The sequence below is a fragment of the Chiloscyllium plagiosum genome, chromosome 12 (assembly GCF_004010195.1).
Source record: "Chiloscyllium plagiosum isolate BGI_BamShark_2017 chromosome 12, ASM401019v2, whole genome shotgun sequence".
Taxonomy (NCBI): domain Eukaryota; kingdom Metazoa; phylum Chordata; class Chondrichthyes; order Orectolobiformes; family Hemiscylliidae; genus Chiloscyllium; species Chiloscyllium plagiosum.
In genome coordinates this window covers 39,759,225-39,778,273 of record NC_057721.1, presented here as the reverse complement: position 1 = coordinate 39,778,273, position 19,049 = coordinate 39,759,225, and the positions used below count along the sequence as shown (strand labels likewise).

Genomic DNA, 19,049 nt, shown 5'->3' with positions numbered 1-19,049 from the left:
AATCAAACCATAGATTCAATGCATGTCAGGACACATTGATTTCACTAATTTCTCAGCCACTTCATAATAAAAGAACTTTTGCATTATTTCAGGTGCAGCGCTCCAAAAGCTTGTACTTTCAAATAAACCTGTTGTACTATGTACTATAAAATGTCATGTCATTTTTAACTTTGTCCATCCCATTCCAACACCGGCACCTCCATATTTTATCTCCCATTAAGCTTATCTCTCGGTTTGTTGCATCGATGACCTATCCTTCTCAAGATTTTTATAGTGAGAAAGTCTGGATTTCTTTTGAGCGTCCTCGAGTTTTGCAATAATTCAGCGATCACTCCATTTACTCATTTCATTCATCAAACATTTATGGGAATTTGCAGGGCATTATACCTCCAAATTGAAACATGGAATAAGACCTTGATGGCACTTGAATTTAAACAGCCAATCCTTTAATTGGCAGTAATTACAAAGATGGTTTTTCTCTGTGTGCAGTTCATTATTGAATGCAGACACATTGTTTCAGCCTTTTATGCACTCGACTTTACTTTATTTTTGCACCCAGTGCACCCAAAATAACATTTACTTGAAAATTGATCAAATAGGTAGTACTGAATGTAATCTTCCCTATTTCAGAGATATTTTTTATCCATAAATAATGAAATAAGCATTCCGCAACTCTGCTAACATAGCCTTAATTGTAATTGTTTCGAAATGTTAAATTTTATTTAGCATGATGTATTTTTAATGAGATCAGTGTCATGCATTTCTCATTTAAGTTGTTGAACTGTCCCTCCCCACATTAGACCATTAGTGATTTATGAAATTGGTATGTGCATTCATCTGGCCAGCATTGTCAACATGCCTCAATTGGAAGCATGAAGTTTGGTCTCAAATATTATACCTCTCCTTTGCTATCAAGAATATCAGTGACTCGGGGAAAGAAGCTTGAAAGCCCATAAACTAATTTGTGACCTTACGCTAAGAATTGTAAATGACTGTCACCTAAGATTTAATAGTTAACCAAATAGTTATACTTCTACTAAGAAAAATGGCACTTGTACAACATCTTAATCAGTTTTCTGAGAAACGGCATTTAAGTTATACTTCAGACCCTGTTATATAAGTAAAGGTGACAGAAATCCCTTTCTGTATGTGTGCTCCAGCACAAACTGGAGAATGATATGCATGCAATGACTATTCATTTTTTTTAAATTGACTTGTTTGGATTTGCTGAGAGATATCTGTGAACTTGAACCCAGAGCTTCAGACCCAGAGGTAGGAACCACTGCACAAACAGGAGTCTAGGTTATCCATTAGTACATGATGTCTCGTTATCTTAATCAGGATACTTTTGTATATAAACCTGGTTAGGATAATTTACAAGATTATAATCAGGTTCCTCTTGTTGTCATTCATTCAGTGCAGATATTTCCCTGGATCTGTTGGTGCCCACACCCCCTGACACAGGGATCTGTTAGTGCCTACACCCTCTGACACAGGGATCTTTTAGTGCCCACACCCCCTGACACAGGGATCTGTTGGTGCCGACACCCCCTGACACAGAGATCCGTTAGTGCCCACACCCTGACACCGGGATCTGTTAATGCCCACATCCCTTGACACGAGGATCCGTTAGTGCCCACATCCCCTGACACAGGGATGTGTTAGTGCCCACACCCCCTGACACGGGCATCCGTTAGTGTCCACAACCCCTGACACGGGAATCCCTGGGTAATATTTAGAATTCTGTGATAGTAGGTAAAATTTGCATCTCTGAGATCATAAAAGATAGGAGCAGAATTAGACCATTCAGCTCAATGAATCTGCTGCACCATTTGATTGTGGTTGATATGTTTCTCAACTCCCATTCGCCTGCAGTCTACCTGTAACCTTTATCCCGTTACTAATCAAGAACCTATCTAACTCTGCCTTAAGTATATTCAGTAAATTGGCCTCCACAGTCTTTTATGGCAATGATTTCCACAGATTCACCACTCTCTGGCTGACAACATTCCTCTCATCTCAGTTCTAAAGGGCTGAGCCTTTACTTCGAGACTGTGCCTTTAATTCCTCGTCTCTCCAGTGGAGATGATGTTTCCATGTCCATTCTATCGAGGCTTCTTGGTGTTCTACCTTTCAGAATTAAGTATTTCTTTTCGTAAAATTTCAGAAGAATGTTATTTGCTATGTCAGTGTGATGTTTTAATTTTAATACCAGCCATTATGATGGCCTCAAAGTAAGACTACGACTTGTGAAAGGTGTAGCTTTTTGACCTTTTCTCAGCTACTGGACAAAGATTCATCAGCCTTATAAGTTTAGCAATATCTAGTCCAGGGCAAAGCTGATTTAAAACTTGTTCACCAAAATTTGAAAGATACTGTTCATAATCCACTTAACCACACAGCTGGATAGCATTTCTAATATCTAAGCTATTTGAGTTTCTGTGGTATCAAAACCAAATAATATGGAGTGCTTTAAACGAACACATAGCAGTGTTGCTTTTTGAGAGGGAATGTGTTTGAAAGTATTCAACTTTCAGATCATGGTTAGTTCTTTTACTCATTAACATTCCATTATATTACATCCACAAATATACAGATTGGTTCAGGTTATTAATACATGTAAACAAATCTGAAATCTTTGTTGTCCATTGATTTTTGTTTTGAAAAAGGAATATAACTGCATGCTCAAATTGTTTGAGACAGACCCATACATATCTAGGACTGGAGATAATGTACTTTTAAGTGCTCTCACTTCTTATGTCTTTCTGGAATTGTTTGCTGACTAAATTCCGCACTGTTTTTCTAACAGTCTTTGAGAGCAGAAAATACATGATTGGGTCGAGGCAACTGTTGAAAGCAGAAAGCAAAAGTGATATCTCATTCGTTTTATTCATCACATTTTTCCAGTAACAGCTTGTTATGTGAAGCTGAGATGCAATGTAGAAGAATCGGGAGATATGATATGGGACGAAGCATATGGTAAAAATGAAAAGAACAATGAACGTTTTTGTTGCAATTTTGCTGAGAATTTTGCTGTTAGAAAAACCAGGTTTTTCTTTACCAAGCCTGAAAAGCTTTTTAGAAATCTTTCCATACGAAAGAATGAGGCAAAAAAATACAACCCAAAACATTATGACAATGAAAATATTAATATAGGTTTTGAATTGGTCTCTTTCTCGATAATGAAAGCACTTTGAATTGTCATCGGAACTGTTAACTGCTTTAGTCTTCAAAAGCATTGGTATTACAATCAGAATTGAAACAAACCAGATGGCAGCACAAATCATTGCACTTTGGGTAGCATTCCGTATTTTATAATGCTGCAAAGGCCTTGTTATTTTTAAGTACCGATCCACACTGATGAGTCCCAAAAGTATAATGCTAATATACATTGTCATGTAAAATACATTGCCTATGATATTGCAGAACAATTTCCCTAACATCCACTGGTTATGATTTGCATGATATGCTATTCTGAAAGGCAAGGAGGAGATTGAGAAGAGGTCTGCAATTGCCATGTTAATCAAATAGATGTGGATGGAATTTTTCTTGTTTTGAATGAAGAAAAATATGCATAGTGCTGCAATGTTGCTAATCAGTCCTGTTAAAAATATGAGAGAGTACACCACAGGTAAAAGAATCGTTAGGAAGTTGTCGTGTATAGTACAGTTTTGGTCAGCCAATATATTCATCTCTGTTCTCGCCTTTAGTAATTTACTTCCATTTTCTGGTTGCCAGTAGCTCATCGACAGATTGGTAGTTCCCATACTTTCAGATAATGAAATTGATAAATGTTTATTTCTGAAATGAAATAGAATCTGTATTAATATGAAGCTTATTAGAAGGGAGACTTCTATAGCACATTTATTTATAAGATAGTATTTGCAAGTTGTTAATTAGTCCAGTCATCTTAATATTTGTTGTAGCAAAGCATCTAGATTCCAAAATGCAGTACAAAATTAATTATTCCTTGGAATAACGTAAGTTAAAATGCCAAATTATTTGTTAAACATAAATTATTTTCTTGGATGAGACACATTGCTCATGTGGAGAGACCAGAGAAGGGGTAGTTTAATGAAGATATCCCAGTTGTGAGGAATAATGTCAGGGAGAAACTATTTCCACTGGCAGAAAGATAGAATACCAGAGGACATAGATTTGAGATAATTGGCACAAAATAGAGAATTTATTTTATGCTGCAAGTTGTCATCTGGAATACATTATCTACAAGTTGGTAGAAACAGATTTAGTTGTAACTTTCTAAAGACAATTGGACATGTACTCAAATGGAAACCTTTGCAAGGTTGTTTGGAATGAGTAGGGGCATGAGATCAATTGAAATATCTTTCAAACTGGTGGCACATGCATTGATAGACTGAACAGCTTCTTAGTGTGATGTAAATGATTCTGTAATCAAGCTTGAGTTTTGGCTGAGCCTGTTTCATGACTCTTTGTATGTAAAGTTATTTAACAACAGACCACTGGTTCACACCTCCAACAAGTAACAAGATGAATTACTACAATAATACACATTACATGTTCATCTTGACTTTATAAAAATAATATTCTGAAGTAACTTCAACCCTAATGCTTGAAAGAATGATGGAGGAAAGAAGATGCATTGTTCACCCTCCCTTCTTTCAACCTTCTGTCCTGTTCAGTGCTAAAGGCGCTCGTTACATTTTCTGTGACATGTGTAATGAAACTATCTTTTTGCATCATCTGAGACAAATGATTACATTTTCCTCTTCCATTGACTTGCCCAACTCTTTGCACCTCTTCCTTGGTAGTTCATTCATTCTTGCTGAAATATAACCACGTTTTTTTTGTCCTACCCCAAGAATTCTGATTTTGCCTAACTCCTCTTTCTCATCCGCAAGCCTGCACTGCCATTGTTACACTCTATATATGTGTAATTAAGGTCCTCCATTGTAACTATTGTTATGATGTTTATACATCTCAGTCATTTGCAGTCCTTAATCAAAAACACCACCCTTCTTTGTTCTCTTTATGTTTTCTGAACAAGTTGTAGCTAGGAATAATTAATACTCAGATATGTTCTTGTTTAAATCGGTCTCTGTTGCCACAACATCACAATCCCATATAGCAATCTGTACTTACAACTCTCCAGTCTGATTAATTTTACCCTGTGCATTCATGTATGTGCATTGTACTTTGTAACCTTCTTCCTTACTTGTACTCTACCAATTACTTAGTATTTTTTTAGTGCCATCAGACTCACCTAGCATTTTGTGCACCTTAGTATTATTTTTGAATAACCATGCTCCTGCTTGGTTTAAAACATCCCCAATGCACTAGTAAAACTTCCTGCAAGGATCTCAATCCCAGTTCTGTTCATATGCAAAAATAAAACCAAGAAAAGTTGGAGATCTGAAACAAAATCAGAAATTGCTGGAGAAATTCAGTAGGTATGGCAGCATCTGTGGAGAGAAAACAGAGTTTACAATTTAGTCCATTGATTTCTTTCGTTCTGATGAAGAGTCACTGGACTCAAAATGTTAACTCTGCTTTCTCCCCATTGATACTGCCAGACATGCTGAGTTTGTCTAGAATTTCTATTTTGTTTCTGCTCAGATGCAGTCTGTTCAACTTGTACAGTCTTTTCAGCAAAGTTTCTTTCTGCCCTACCCCAAGAATTCTGACTTTGCCTAACTCATCCACAAGCTTTCACTGCCATTGTTACAGTCTACATATGTGTAATTAAGGTCCTCCATTGTAACCTGAGAAGCAAATAGGAAGTGTCAAAAGAGACCAGCAGCCAACATAAAAGCAAATTTCTAAGTCTCACCAGAGTCAGTCCCAGTGACCCAGGAATCTGAAGTCCCCCTTGCACCATCTTGCCAGCCACACATTCATCTGTCTTAACTTCCTGTTTTTGTTTTTGTATTTGCTTTGAATTTTACATCCCATCTGCACCCAATCCTTTGTTCCATTGCTTTGCAAGAATATATCCAATACTATCTTAAAAATATAAGACCATAAGATATAAGAAGCAGAATTAGGCCATTCAGCCCATTGAGTTTGCTCCACCATTCAATCGTGGCTGATATGTTTCACAATCACATTCTCCTCCCTTCTCACCCTAACTCTTGATCCCCTTACTAATCAACAACCTATCTATCTCTGTCTTAAATATACTTCATAACTTGGCCTCTACAGCCTTCTGCAGCAATGATTCCATAGATTAACCACTCTCTGACTAAAGAAATTACTCCTCATCTCAGATCTAAAGGTCATGCCTTTACTCTGAGGCTGTCTCCTAAAGTTCTAGTGTCTCCTGCTAGTGGAAACATTTTCCCCAAGTCTCTATCCAGACCTATTAATATTCATGGCCTGGGGTAGAAATTCTTTGGTAAAGACTTATGCAGAGTATGTATTTAGTACCTCAGCCATGTCCTTTTCCTCCATGTGTAGAACCTAATTGGTTCCACTCTTTTTACTATTTAAATGCTTGGAGAAGACTTCGAAATTTGCTTTTATGTTGGTTGCTGGTCTCTTTTGATACCTCCTATTTGCTCTCTATTTGTTTTTCATCACCACTTTAGAGTTTGTGTATTCAGCCAGGGTCTTAATTTATTTTCTGCCTGACATTTGTCATTAACATAATTTTAGTTTTATCCCTATTTCATTTGTCATTCAGGGAACACAGGATTTATTTTATTTGTCCTACCCTGCCCTTTTCAGAACATATATCTTGACCCTGCCCAATCTAGCTTCACTTTGTTCAGTTGCTATTTCGTCTGTCAACCTTTAACTCAAATATATTCAGCCGAGATTCATTCTTACCTGGTTGGCTTTCCCCAACTTATTTATTTTTACTCTGGATTGTTCATGCTTGATGATCACCCTAAATCTCATGATACAATGATCACTGTCCACCAACTGTTCATCCATATTTGATTTACTTGGCACACCTCATCCCAAAGAAACCAAGTCAACTAGTTCTTCCTTTTATGTTGGACGCGAAGCATACTGTACTGATATTAAAATAATTCTCAACACTCTGGAGGAACTTTGTCTCTACCCTTTCTGCTGCTCTTGCGCCACTGTATATGTGGGTGATAAAAGTCCCCCATTATAAGCACTCCATAATTTTTTCACCTCTTTCTAATTTCCTTAGAAAATTAATTTTTTTGAGTGTATAAAATAATCTGGAATCTTGAGCAGGTTATAATTTTTTTATTCACCAATGCATTGGGAGAGATCCACCTCAGTAATCCCAAAGCAGAACTCTGCCCTCAGCAACAAATCTCACACATTTATACGTTGTAAGTCGTGTAGACAATACATTAATAGAATTCCAAAATGGCCTATTTGAGACAAGTACCTTGTTTTTCACACGTTCCAAAGTGGCATGGGTGCCTAACATCCCTGTTATTATTGAATTGAATTGAATTGAATTTATTGTCGCGTGTACCGAAGCACAGCGAAAGGCTTTGTCTTGCGAGCAATACAAGCAGATCAAATAGTTAAGTAGCATAGATAAGTAAATATTAGTTAAAGTGGCAAAAACAAAAGCACAGGTTCAGGCAAATGTTAAGTTTTTGTGAGTCCTAACAACAGTGGGGTAGAAACTGTTTTGAAACCAGCTGGAGCGTGTTTCAGACTTCTGTACCTTCTCCCCGATGGTAGAAGTTGTAGAAAAACATATTGCCAGGGTAGGATGGATCTTTGAGAAGCTGGCAGCCTTTGCTTGATGGCAGGCCTGGTAGATGGATTCTGTAGATGGGAGGTTGGCCTTTGTGATCGTCTGGGCCGAGTTCACCACTCGCTGTAACCGTCTCTGATCTTGAATGGTACAGTTGCCATACCGGGCAGTGATACATCCAGACAGAATGTTGGCAAGGGTATTCGTCATCATGCCAAGTTTCCTCAGCTGCCTGAGGAAGAAGAGATGTCAGGCCTTTGTAACCATTGCGTCCACATGAAGAGTCCAAGAAAGCTTATTGTGGATGACCACTCCCAGGAGCTTGACACTCTCCACTCATTCCACCTTTGTGCTGTTAATGTGCGGGGGGGTGGGGGTGCGCATGAGTAACATCCTGCTAAGAGTCAATAATGAGTTCCTTGGTTTTGCTGGCTTTGAGTGCTAGGTTGTTCTCAGTGCACCATTTTTCCAGGTCTTCCACCTCCCATCTGAATCGTTGCCATCTGAGATTCGACCAACTATGGTGGTGTCATCAGCGAACTTGTAAATGGCATTAGTCTGGCATTTGCCGATGCTGTCGGGCGTATACAGTGAGTACAGTAGGGGGCTGAGTACACACCCCTGAAGGGCTCCAGTGTTGATTGTTAGTGAAGTTGAAATATTGTCCCCAATCTTCACTGATTGTGGCCTGTGGTTCAGGAAACTGAGGATCTAGTTCCAGAGAGCGGGCTTAGTCCGAGATCACTAAGTTTAGTAATCAGTCTGGAGAAGATAATAGTTTTGAAGGCTGAACTGTAGTATGAGTAGGATTCTTACATAGCTGTTCTTGGTGTCACGATGTTTTAGGGAGGAGTGAAGGGCAAGTGATATGGTATCTGACGTGGATATGTTGATCCAATAGACAAATTGGAGTGGGTCAAGAGTAGTGGGGAGGCTGGAATTGATTAATGCCATGACCAGCCTTTCAAAGCATTTCATGACCACTGAAGTTAGGCTACTGGGCAGTAGTCATTGAGACATGCTGCATGAGCCTTCTTAGGCACAGGGATGATGCTAGCCATCTTGAAACAGGCTGGGACAGTGGCCTGCTGCAGGGAGAGGTTGAAAATGTCCAAGAAGATCTCTGCCACACAAAGGAAAACTGATCTGACCTCTGATGAGTGACTGTTGGGATAGGTTCGTCTGTCTGGGTCTCTAGTTTAGATCAGTATTGGTCTTTGGCTGTCTTGATGGCTCTGCGAAGGTCATACTTGAATTCCTTATACTTGAGTGTGACTCCTGATCTGAAGGCCTCAAGCCTGGTTTTCAGCAGGTTCTGTATGTCCTGATTCATCCAGGGTTTCCTGTTGGGGAACATCCTGATTGACTTCCTCGGTATGCATTCCTCCACACACTTGCTGCTAATAAAGTCTGTGACGGTGGTGGCATACTCGTCCAAGGTACCTGCGGACTGTTTGAACATGACCCAATCAGCTGATTCCAGTCAGCACCGGAGTTGATCCTCCGACCAGCACTGGACCTGCATCCGCGAGGGGGCCTCCTGCTTGAGTTTCTGTCTGTAAGCTGGGAGAAGAAACACTGCATTGTGGTCAGAGTTCTGGAAATGAGGGCGGGGGGGTGGAGCAGTAGACGTCTTTCATATTCCCCCCATCTTCCTATATGCCCTATCTCCTTTTTATAGACCCTGTGATATTCTCGCATCTTTATCTGGTGGTACTTGCCTCAATGTGGTGCAGGGGCATCATCATTTTGCCTTCAGAAAAAACTGCAAGGTTATTCCTAGTTCAGCCATGTTGCACTATTGCAGGGTTATAAATGCCTACCAAATCAGTATTTCAACCTTGCCTGCATGGTTTAGTTTTGTTTTAAATAAATTTCTTGAATATTAGCAAGTGAATTTTATATATGTATAAATCTTTCTTATTAAGCTAACTAATTTCTCTTGTCTTTTCTAATGTGAGAAAATAAGACTTCTATTGATCACTTTTGATTCTTCGCTTACTGATTTGTTTTAGGGTAACTTATATTCAGAATTCTCCTCACTACATATTCGCAGGTTGTGGCCTTGGCTATCTGATCCAGCATTTATTGCCCATTCCTAGTTGCTCTGTCTCCCTGCAGTCCATTTGCTGTTGGTACATCCACAGTGCTCTGTGCGGGCGTTCTTCAGGATAGTATCCTTGGCCAAACATCAATGACCTTCCCTCCATCAGAAGATCAGAAGTGACGATTTTTGCTGATGTCTACATTGTTCAACAGCACTTGTGTCTCTTCAGATATTGATCTTCAAGTGTAGCAAGACCATTTGCACCACACAGATGCAAGTTAATGAGCATCTTCAACAAGAGAATCTGACCATTGCCCCTTGATATTCAGTGGCATCGCCATCACTGAATTCCACCAGTATCAACAGTCTGGCATTACCATTGACCTTAAATTGGATTGGAATAGCCATATTAATACTGTGGTTATAAGAGCAACTCAGAAGCTAGGATCGTGACGAGATAGGCCCCACTTGCCTAGCTAAGTGCAGCTCTAAAAACACTCAAGAAGCTTGCCACTTTCCAGAGCAAGGCGAACGTGGATAGTGCAGATGCTGGAGATTAGAGTCAAGATTAGAGTGGTGCTGGAAAAGCACAGCAGGTCAAGCAGCATCCGAGGAGCAGCCCTTTATCAGGAGCTCTTCCTGATGTAGGGCTTTTGCCCGAAACGTTGATTTTCCTGCTCCTCGGATGTTGCCTGACCTGCTGTACTATCCAGGGCAAAGCAACCCACTTGGTTGGCACCATATCCACCAACATTCACTCCTTCCACCACCAATACTCAGTAACTACAATGCGTACCATCTACAAGGTATACTGCAGAAATCCACCATGGCTCCTTAGACAAAATCTTCTAAATCCTGAATCCTCTACCATCTAGAAGGACAAGCCTAGCAGATAGAACTTCACCGTATGCTAGCCCCCGTCCAAGCCACTCCTGGAAATATATTGCAGTTCCTTCAATCTTGCTGGGTCAAAATTCTGAATCCCCCATCTAATACCATTGTGGGTCTACCTACAGCAACTGGCTGCAGTGGTTCAAGAAGGCAGCTCACCACTGATTGCTTGAGGACAACTAGAAATGGACTATAACGATGTCGACTATTAGCTGGAGCTTCTAGACGATTGGATAGTTGAAACAGTGTGAAAAAGATGAGAATTACTGCATTACTGGTCCACAACTTGTACCTTTTTAACATTTTGTCCACAAAGGATGAATTCTGTGAATTGATTTTATTTATTTACTGGAGGATGAAGCTGGTTTTTCAGATTCTGCAAGTCACATCCTCGGAGTCAAATATTTTACAATGATTACTGTTTAAAAAAAAATTAGCACAGACCGTATTTGTGAAAAATAAAAAAAACTTCTATTATGACTGTCATCCGTTATCACTTGAGTGTTCTACTCAGCTTTATTTTATCTTATCATTAGTTTGAAGCTGTGATACTGTGACTTAATACAAGTACATTCTACTCTTTTAAAAACTCGCTCCAATGCATTTTTTATTTAAAAGCATCCCAAACGTTAGATTGTCATTTGTAGAAATAGAGAAATTTTATTAGATACTTGTTACCATCTTTAAAGTAAATATTTTTCTTCAGATGGTATATATTGCAAGGTTATACACGTCAACAAAAAGGTTAGGGGAACTGAATATTAAATGGGGAAAGACAGCAGAAAACACAGACTTGGAGGTCTTCACATATGAGTTACAAAAAGCTGGCCTGCGAGTTCAGCAGATAGGAGCAATCACCCAGTAAGGACCGATAAAGAGGAATTTCTTCTGAGGGTTGTGAATCTTCAGAATTCTTGATCCCTAGGGCTGTAGAGGCTTGGGTAGTTAAATATATTTAAGATTGAGAGAGAATTTTAATCATCAAAGGAGTCATGAGTTATAGAGAGAAGACAAAGGATGTGAAGTTGAGGGTTATCAGATCAGCCATGATCTCATTCAGTGGTGGAGAACACTGAATGGACTAATTCAGCTCCTGTGCCTTCTGGTCTTCTAGTTCATTTGGACTCAATCCTTTCATAAAAGCAAAATACTGGCAGTTCTGAAGGGTCAAACTGAACTTGAAGCATTAACTCTTTTTCTCCATAAATACTGCTAGTCCTGCTGAGTTGCTCTGACAGTTTCTGTTTGCTAGTCCAGTCGTTGTTCCTGCATTTTAGTTCAGAGCTAACTGGCATTTATCTCCTTTGTTTTTTGGGGAACCTTGATGTGTACAAATTGGCTACTGCATTTGCCTTCGAGAAATGGTTACTGCATTTCCAAAGGAAATTAATTAGCAATGATGCATTTTGTAATATCCTGAGAACTTAAAGTACCATATTGCTACAAATGATTTATTTCTTTCCTTGTGAAACTGCAACAAATAATAATCTATTTATGTCTGCCTTAGAAATTTTTCATATGATGTATAAGTTTATCCATGCAGAATTCCTGGCGGGATAGATCAGGTACCAGATGATTTCATCTTTCAATCCCCACCCCCACCCTCTGTTACAGAATTAAGAAATCTTACTGATTACAGATTAGTAGATTGATTTTAAATTCATTTCCATATTTTAGACACTTATTTATGCGTGAACTCTAAACTTTCCTAAGATACGTTAGAACTTTGAACCAAATGCTGCATACATTTCAGATAAGCAACTGGGGAAAGGTTCCTCCCCTCTGGCTAGCTAGCATCAGCTCTACACCCCTCTTTGCCAACTCCTCAACATTTCCAAATGTGTCTGAACTGTTTAAGAAGGGTGGTAAGGACAAGCCAGGAAACTATAAACTGGTGAGTCTAATGTCGGTGGTGGGCACGTTGTTGGAGAGAATCCTGAGGGACAGGATGTACATGTATTTGGAAAGGCAAGGACTGATTAGGGATAGTCAGCATGGCTTTGTGAGTGGGAAATCATGTCTCACAAACTTGATTTTTTTTTTGAAGATGAAACAAAGAGGATTGATGGCAGAGCTGTGGACGTGATCTATATGGACTTTAGTAGGGCATTCGACAAGGTTCCCCATGGGAGACTGGTTAGCAAGGTTAGATGTCATGGAATACAGGGAGAACTAGCCATTTGGATACTGAACTGGCTCAAAGGTAGACGACAGAGGGTGGTGGTGAGGGTTGTTTTTCCAGACTGGAGGCTTGTGACCAGTGGAATGCCACAAGGATCGGTGCTGGGTCCACTACTTTTCATCATTTATATAAATGATTTGGACGTGAACATAAGAGGTATAGTTAGCAAATTTGCAGATGACACAAAAATTGGAGGTGTGGTGGACAGTGAAGAGTTTGGATTACAACAGGATCTTAGTCAGATGGGCCAATGGGCTGAGGAGTGGCAGATGGAGTATAATTTAGATAAATGCAAAGTGCTGCATTTTGGGAAAGCAAATTTTAGCAGGACGTATACACTTAATGATGGTCCATGGGAATGTTGCTGAACAAGAGATCTTGGAGTGCATGTTCATAGCTCCTTGAAAGCAGAGTCCCAGGTAGATAGGATAGTGAAGAAGGTGTTTGGTATGCTTTCCTTTCTTGGTCAGAGTATTGAGTACAGGATTTGGGAGGTCATGTTGCAGCTGTACAGGACATTGGTTAGGCCACTGTTGGGATATCACAAGCAGTTTTGGTCTCCCTCCTATCAGAAGGATGTTGTGAAACTTGAAAGGGTTCAGAAAAGATTTACACGGATGTTGCCAGGGTTAGAGGATTTGAGCTACAGGGTGAGGTTGAATAGTCTAGCCCAGTTTTCCCTGGAGCGTCGGAGGCTAAGGGGTGACCTTATACAGGTTTATAAAATCATAAGGGACATGGATAGGATAAATAGACAAAGTCTTTGCCTCTTGGATGGGGGAGTCCAGAACTAGAGGGCATAGGTTTAGGGTGATAGGGGAAAGATATAAAAGAGATCTAAAAGGCAATATTTTCTCGCAGAGGGTGGTACATGTGTGGAATGAGCTTCCAGAGGAAGTGGTGGAGGCTGGTACAGTTGCAACATTTAAAAGGCATCTGGATGGGTATATGAATAAGAACGGCTTGGAGGGATATGGGCCGGGTGCAGGCAGGTGGGACCAGTTTGGATTGGGATATCTGGTCAGCATGGATGAGTTGGACCGAGGGGTCTGTTTCCATGCTGTACATCTCTCTGACTCTATGAATCAAAGTAGAGATATTCGCTGATGAATTACAAAACTGATCAGCACCATTCGCAGCTCCTCAAATACTGAAATGATCCATGTTCAAAGGCAACAAGATCTGGACAATATCCAGGCTTGGGCTGACAAATGGCAAATAACATTGTAACCCAAATGCCAGGTGTTAACTGTCTCCAATAGGAGACAATCTAACCACTTGACACTCAATGGTGTAACCATCGCTGAATCCTCCACTATCTGCATCCAGGGGGACACAGTTGCTAGAAGAGCAAGACAGAGGCTATGAATATTGCAGTGAGTAACTCACCTCCTAACTCCACAAAACCTGCCCACCATCTGCAAGGCACAAGTCAGAATGAGTGTGAAGGGGCAGCAGTTTAGACACATCACTTAATTAGACACGGGAAAGTATACAATGGTGACAGGTGAGAATGTTTCAGTGATCCTGATATTTCCTATCGACTGGAAGAGCATCGGGCAATGATTTTGAAATGCTGGTCTCTAATGACATGTAGGCTTGGTGGGAACAGAGTTTGTTCTTTCTACAGTCTGGAGTAGGGGATTTCCAAGTGTTCTCGAAAGAAGATGGATTCTCTCTCTTTCTCTCTCTCTCTGTCTTGCCTTCTCGCCCATCTATCCCTGTTAATATCCCTTATTTCAGCTGGTACTCTTTGCTGTGTTACTGGGGACAGGCAACAAATGCTGGCTGCTGAGACAACAACAAAAAATTCTTAGCTTCCAAAACACTCTGCTTATGGGCGGCACGGTGGCTCAGAGGTGAGCACTGCTGCTTCACAGCGCTCGGGTCAGAGGTTCGATTCCAGCCTCGGGCGACTGTGTGGAGTTTACACATTCTCCCCGTGTCTGAGTGGGTTTCCTCCAGATGCTCTGGTTTCCTCCCACAGTCCAAAGATATACAGGTTAGGGTTGATTGGCCATGCTAAATTACCCCACAGTGTTCAGGGATGTGCATGTTAGGGTGGATTGGCCATGCTAAATTACCCATAGTGTTCAGGGATGGGCAGCTTAGTGTGGATTAGCCATGCTAAATTACCCATAGTGTTCAGGGATGGGCAGGTTAGGTTGGATTGGCCATGCTAAATTACCCCATAGTAAGTCTCACGTCTGTCATCTGCAAGGTGTTAGAAAGGATTCTGAGGGATAGGATTTATGACCACCTGGAAGAGCATGGCTTGATTAAATGCAGTCAACACGGCTTTGTGAGGGGCAGGTCATGCCTCACAAACCTTATCGAGTTCTTTGAGGATGTGACTAGAAAAGTTGTTGAGGGTCGAGCTGTGGATGTGGTGTATATGGACTTCTGCAAGGCATTTGATAAGGTTCCCCATGGTAGGCTCATTCAGAAGGTCAGGAGGAATGGGATTCAGGGGAACATAGCTGTCTAGATACAGAATTGGCTGGCCAACAGAGAATGGTAATAGAAGGAGAATATTTTGCCTGGAAGTCTGTGGTGAGAGGTGTTCCACAGGGCTCTGTCCTTGGGCCTCTACTGTTTGTAATTTTTATTAATGACTTGGATGAGGGGATTGAAGGATGTGTCAGCAAGTTTGCAGATGACACAAAGGTTGGAGGTGTCGTTGACAGGATAGAGGGCTGTTGTAGGCTGCAGCGGGACATTGACAGGATGCAGAGATGGGCTGAGAGGTGGCAGATGGAGTTCAACCTGGATAAATGCGAGGTGATGCAATTTGGAAGGTCGAATTTGAAAGCGGAGTACAGGATTAAGATTATGATTCTTGGCAGTGTGGTGGAACAGAGGGATCTTGGGATGCAGGTACATTGATCCCTTAAAATGGCCACCCAAGTGGACAGGGTTGTTAAGAAAGCATATGGTGTATGGCTTTCATTAACAGGGGGATTGAGTTGAAGAGTCATGAGATCTTGTTGCAGCTCTATAAAACTTTGGTTAGACCGCACTTGGAATACTGCATCCAGTTCTGGTCGCCCTATTATAATTATAGGAAAGATGTGGATGCTTTGGAGAGGGTTCAGAGGAGGTTTACCAGGATGCTGCCTAGACTGGAGGGCTTATCTTATGAGGAGAGGTTGACTGAGCTCGGACTATTTTCATTGGCGAAAAGAAGGAGAAGAGGGGACCTAACTGAGGTATACAAGATAATGAGAGGCATAGAGAGAGTCGATAGCCAGAGACTATTTCCCAGGGCAGAAATGACTAACACGAGGGGTCATAGTTTTAAGCGGTTGGAGGAAAGTATAGAGCGGATGTCAGAGGCAGGTTCTTTACACAGAGAGTTGTGAGAGCATGGAATGCGTTGCCAGCAGCAGTTGTGGAGGCAGGGTCATTGGGGACATTTAAGGCACTCCTGGACATGCATATGGTCACAGAAATTTGAGGGTGCATACATGAGGATCAGTGGTCGGCACAACATCGTGGGCTGAAGGGCCTGTTCTGTGCTGTACTGTTCTATGTTCTATGTTCTAACAAAACTCAGGAAGCTTGACACCATCCAAGTCAAAGCAGCTTGCTTGATTGGCACCGCATCCATAAGCATCCACTCCCTCCACCAGTGATGTTCAATAGGAACAGTCTGTACTATCTACAAAATGCATTGCAGAAATTCACCAAAGATCCTTAGACAGCATTTTCCAAACCCGTGACCACTTCTATCCAGAAGTTAAAAATCACACAGTTTAAAGTTGCATTCTCGGGTTAAACTTTAAAACTTTAAAAAAAAGGTTTTGTGATTTACACATGAAAGAAGTGAAACTATCACTGTATTCTAACAGATGAAAGGCTTAACAGACAATCAATATTTCAATGTATAATTTCAGTTACATCACACTGCAAATTTTTGCTATAAATTCTGTGTTACGATCGAGCCCTCCACTATCACCTGATGAAGGAGCGTCGCTCCGAAAGCTAGTGTGCTTCCAATTAAACCTGTTGGACTATAACCTGGTGTCGTGTGATTTTTAATTTTGTACACCCCAGTCCAACACCGGCATCTCCGAATCATGACTTCTATCCAGAAGGACCAGGACAGCAGGTGCATGTGAATACCACCACCTTCAAGTTCCCCTCCAGGCCACTTATCTTCCTGACGTTGAAATATATCACTGTTCCTTCACCGTCGCTGGCTTAAAATTATGGAATTCCCTTTCTAATGGCATTGTGAGTCAACTCACAGCTGGCGGACTGCAGCAGTTCAAGAAGGCAGCTCAACGCCACCTTCACAAGGGCAACTTGTGCTGGGCAATAAATTCTAGCCAGTTAGCAATGCCTATGTGCCACAAGTGAATAAAAAAATTAGAGCCTGTGTAAAAAACATTTATTACATACCTGTGAAGATGTCTTAATCCTGTGCTTAATTGGTCAATATGCTAGTTATCAAATTAATTGCAACATGCAAAGATCTTGAATTTAGTTTTTCATAAGAAAGATGACGTTGAAGAGCTTCTTGATCTAGAGAAACACGACTGTGATCTATTCCTCTTTTACTTCAAATAGATGTAATGCTTGTGGTTTTCCTTTCTACTGTGTTAACCCTGCTGATGCTGTGTATTTTCCTGTTTGCATCTGTTTCCTTTTGTGGACTTGTTAAATGGTATTTCAAAATAAAATCCTTTTCTGTGATAAGGTTCTCAAGAATTTGAGTTGGAGATGCATAAAATGGTGGAAATAGATCAATTGTGCAGCTGGATACAAGAATTAATTTGGCATTACTGGCCCCAGAAATACATTACGTGTTTAAAAAAAAATTGTTTTACATTGCTTAAATCAAAGCCATGGAATTTTTAATATAATTGCTTAATATTTTATGCAAAAGAGATACTTCAGGCAAAATGGTATTCCCTCACTGTACCCAAACAATGAGGTTGTTAAGTTTTGCCAACAAACTGAACAAATATAGATATGGGTTGTACTGTTAGGCAAGTAAGAGTTCAGTTTCATTATCTTAGAGGATCTGTGAAGGCTTTCTCAAGTGAGATTATTTAAAAACAGCAACAGTCTACCATTAGAGAGACACATTTGCTCTATAAAAGAGATCATGAGTGAATTCATGTTTATGTGGTATTGCTATAATTTCACCTGTTGCATATTAATAAAATGTAAGGAAGCGGGAATGCAGGGTGAGACACAGGTAATGGGGAGGTGAGAGTATGGCCATCAGAAAGGATGGAGCAACAGCATTAGAGACAGGCTGTTGAGTTGGGTGGAAGTCACACTGGCCATTTTTTTGCCTAGGTTTTTTTTGGAATTGATCGTCACTTTGCTGCATTGCTTGGCTAGCCTTGCTGCACCTCTGATTTGTCATTTGATCAGGGTGCCCAATTTGGCTGCAGAGATCCAAGGGACGTGCATTCTTAGCTGCAACATTAATCCGGAAACTTTCTTTTGCCAAAGCAGTTACTGGAATTAGGTCGGTGGGTGTGTGAGTGGAAAGGTGCGTGTATGGTAGGTGGGTGGTGTTGGGATGGCATTTGTTGGGGAGTGAGTGACTCTAGGAGAGTGATAGCGAGGTTGGTGACTAGAGAGAGCTGTGGTTTGGTGGGTGACTGGAGCAGTGGGTGTGTGACGTAGTGTGAGAATATATGGAGACTAAGTTAGTGGTTAGAAGGATGGGTGAGTAATGTGTCTGGATCAAGGAAATTTGGTGGGTAGATGTTAGTTACAGGGATGTAGTAGCTAGTAGAAGTGAGTGCAGGATCAGGGAAAAGGGGATGTGTGTGCTTTGGTGAATGGATGAGTTGAATTGAGCTGGACACACCAATCCACTGCCACCTAATCCTGCACAACATCAGCCTGACAAATCACAAGTAAACCCAAGGTCAGCATTCATTACACATACCTTCTTATCTCTGCCTCATTTCCCACCCCTTTTACTGATGGTGAAGGCTTAGGCATTGACATTTTTCTTATGGGAAAGGGAAAAACAAGTAGTGCTGTTAGTTGGTTATGCTGCTTCGCAATTTTGAATAGTCATTTAAATTATAATTTTAGTTTTGGAATGTTATTTGGTGGCGGGGCCAGCAAGTGAGGGATTAAATGGATTGTGCCAACGCCCCCCCCCCCTCCAAAATGCAAAATGTTGGACAACCCTGTTGTAGATCATTCATCATCCACATGGTTACAATGTGTAAGGTTTTGAACTATATTGGTAAATTTAACCTTTTATTTACATTGCATCTCATTTG

The 19,049-nt window shown here is 40.7% G+C and overlaps 2 protein-coding genes across 3 annotated transcripts in view; one reads left to right on the top strand and one right to left on the bottom strand.

The window, feature by feature from the left end:
• Window positions 1–19,049, top strand: part of caska (calcium/calmodulin-dependent serine protein kinase a) — a 468,988-nt gene that overhangs the window by 234,458 nt on the left and 215,481 nt on the right. The gene's annotated exons all lie outside the window — the stretch shown is intronic.
• LOC122555141 (probable G-protein coupled receptor 34) lies at window positions 2,626–17,362 on the bottom strand. 2 transcript variants are annotated; one of them, XM_043700854.1, is made up of 2 exons: window positions 17,194–17,362; window positions 2,626–3,801 (listed from the first exon to the last, which is right to left on the bottom strand). In XM_043700854.1, exon 2 carries the CDS (start codon window positions 3,765–3,767, stop codon window positions 2,739–2,741), a length of 1,029 nt encoding a protein of 342 aa, XP_043556789.1. In that variant the 5' UTR covers window positions 3,768–3,801; window positions 17,194–17,362; the 3' UTR covers window positions 2,626–2,738. The 2 variants fall into 2 exon arrangements, with proteins under 2 accessions (XP_043556789.1, XP_043556790.1); XM_043700855.1 differs by lacking the exon at window positions 17,194–17,362 and adding an exon at window positions 5,243–5,329.

What these genes read in the sequence shown, in the direction of transcription:
- LOC122555141 (XM_043700854.1), bottom strand. Translation starts at nt 3,767, where the DNA reads ATGGGAACTACCAATCTGTCGATGAGCTACTGGCAACCAGAAAATGGA.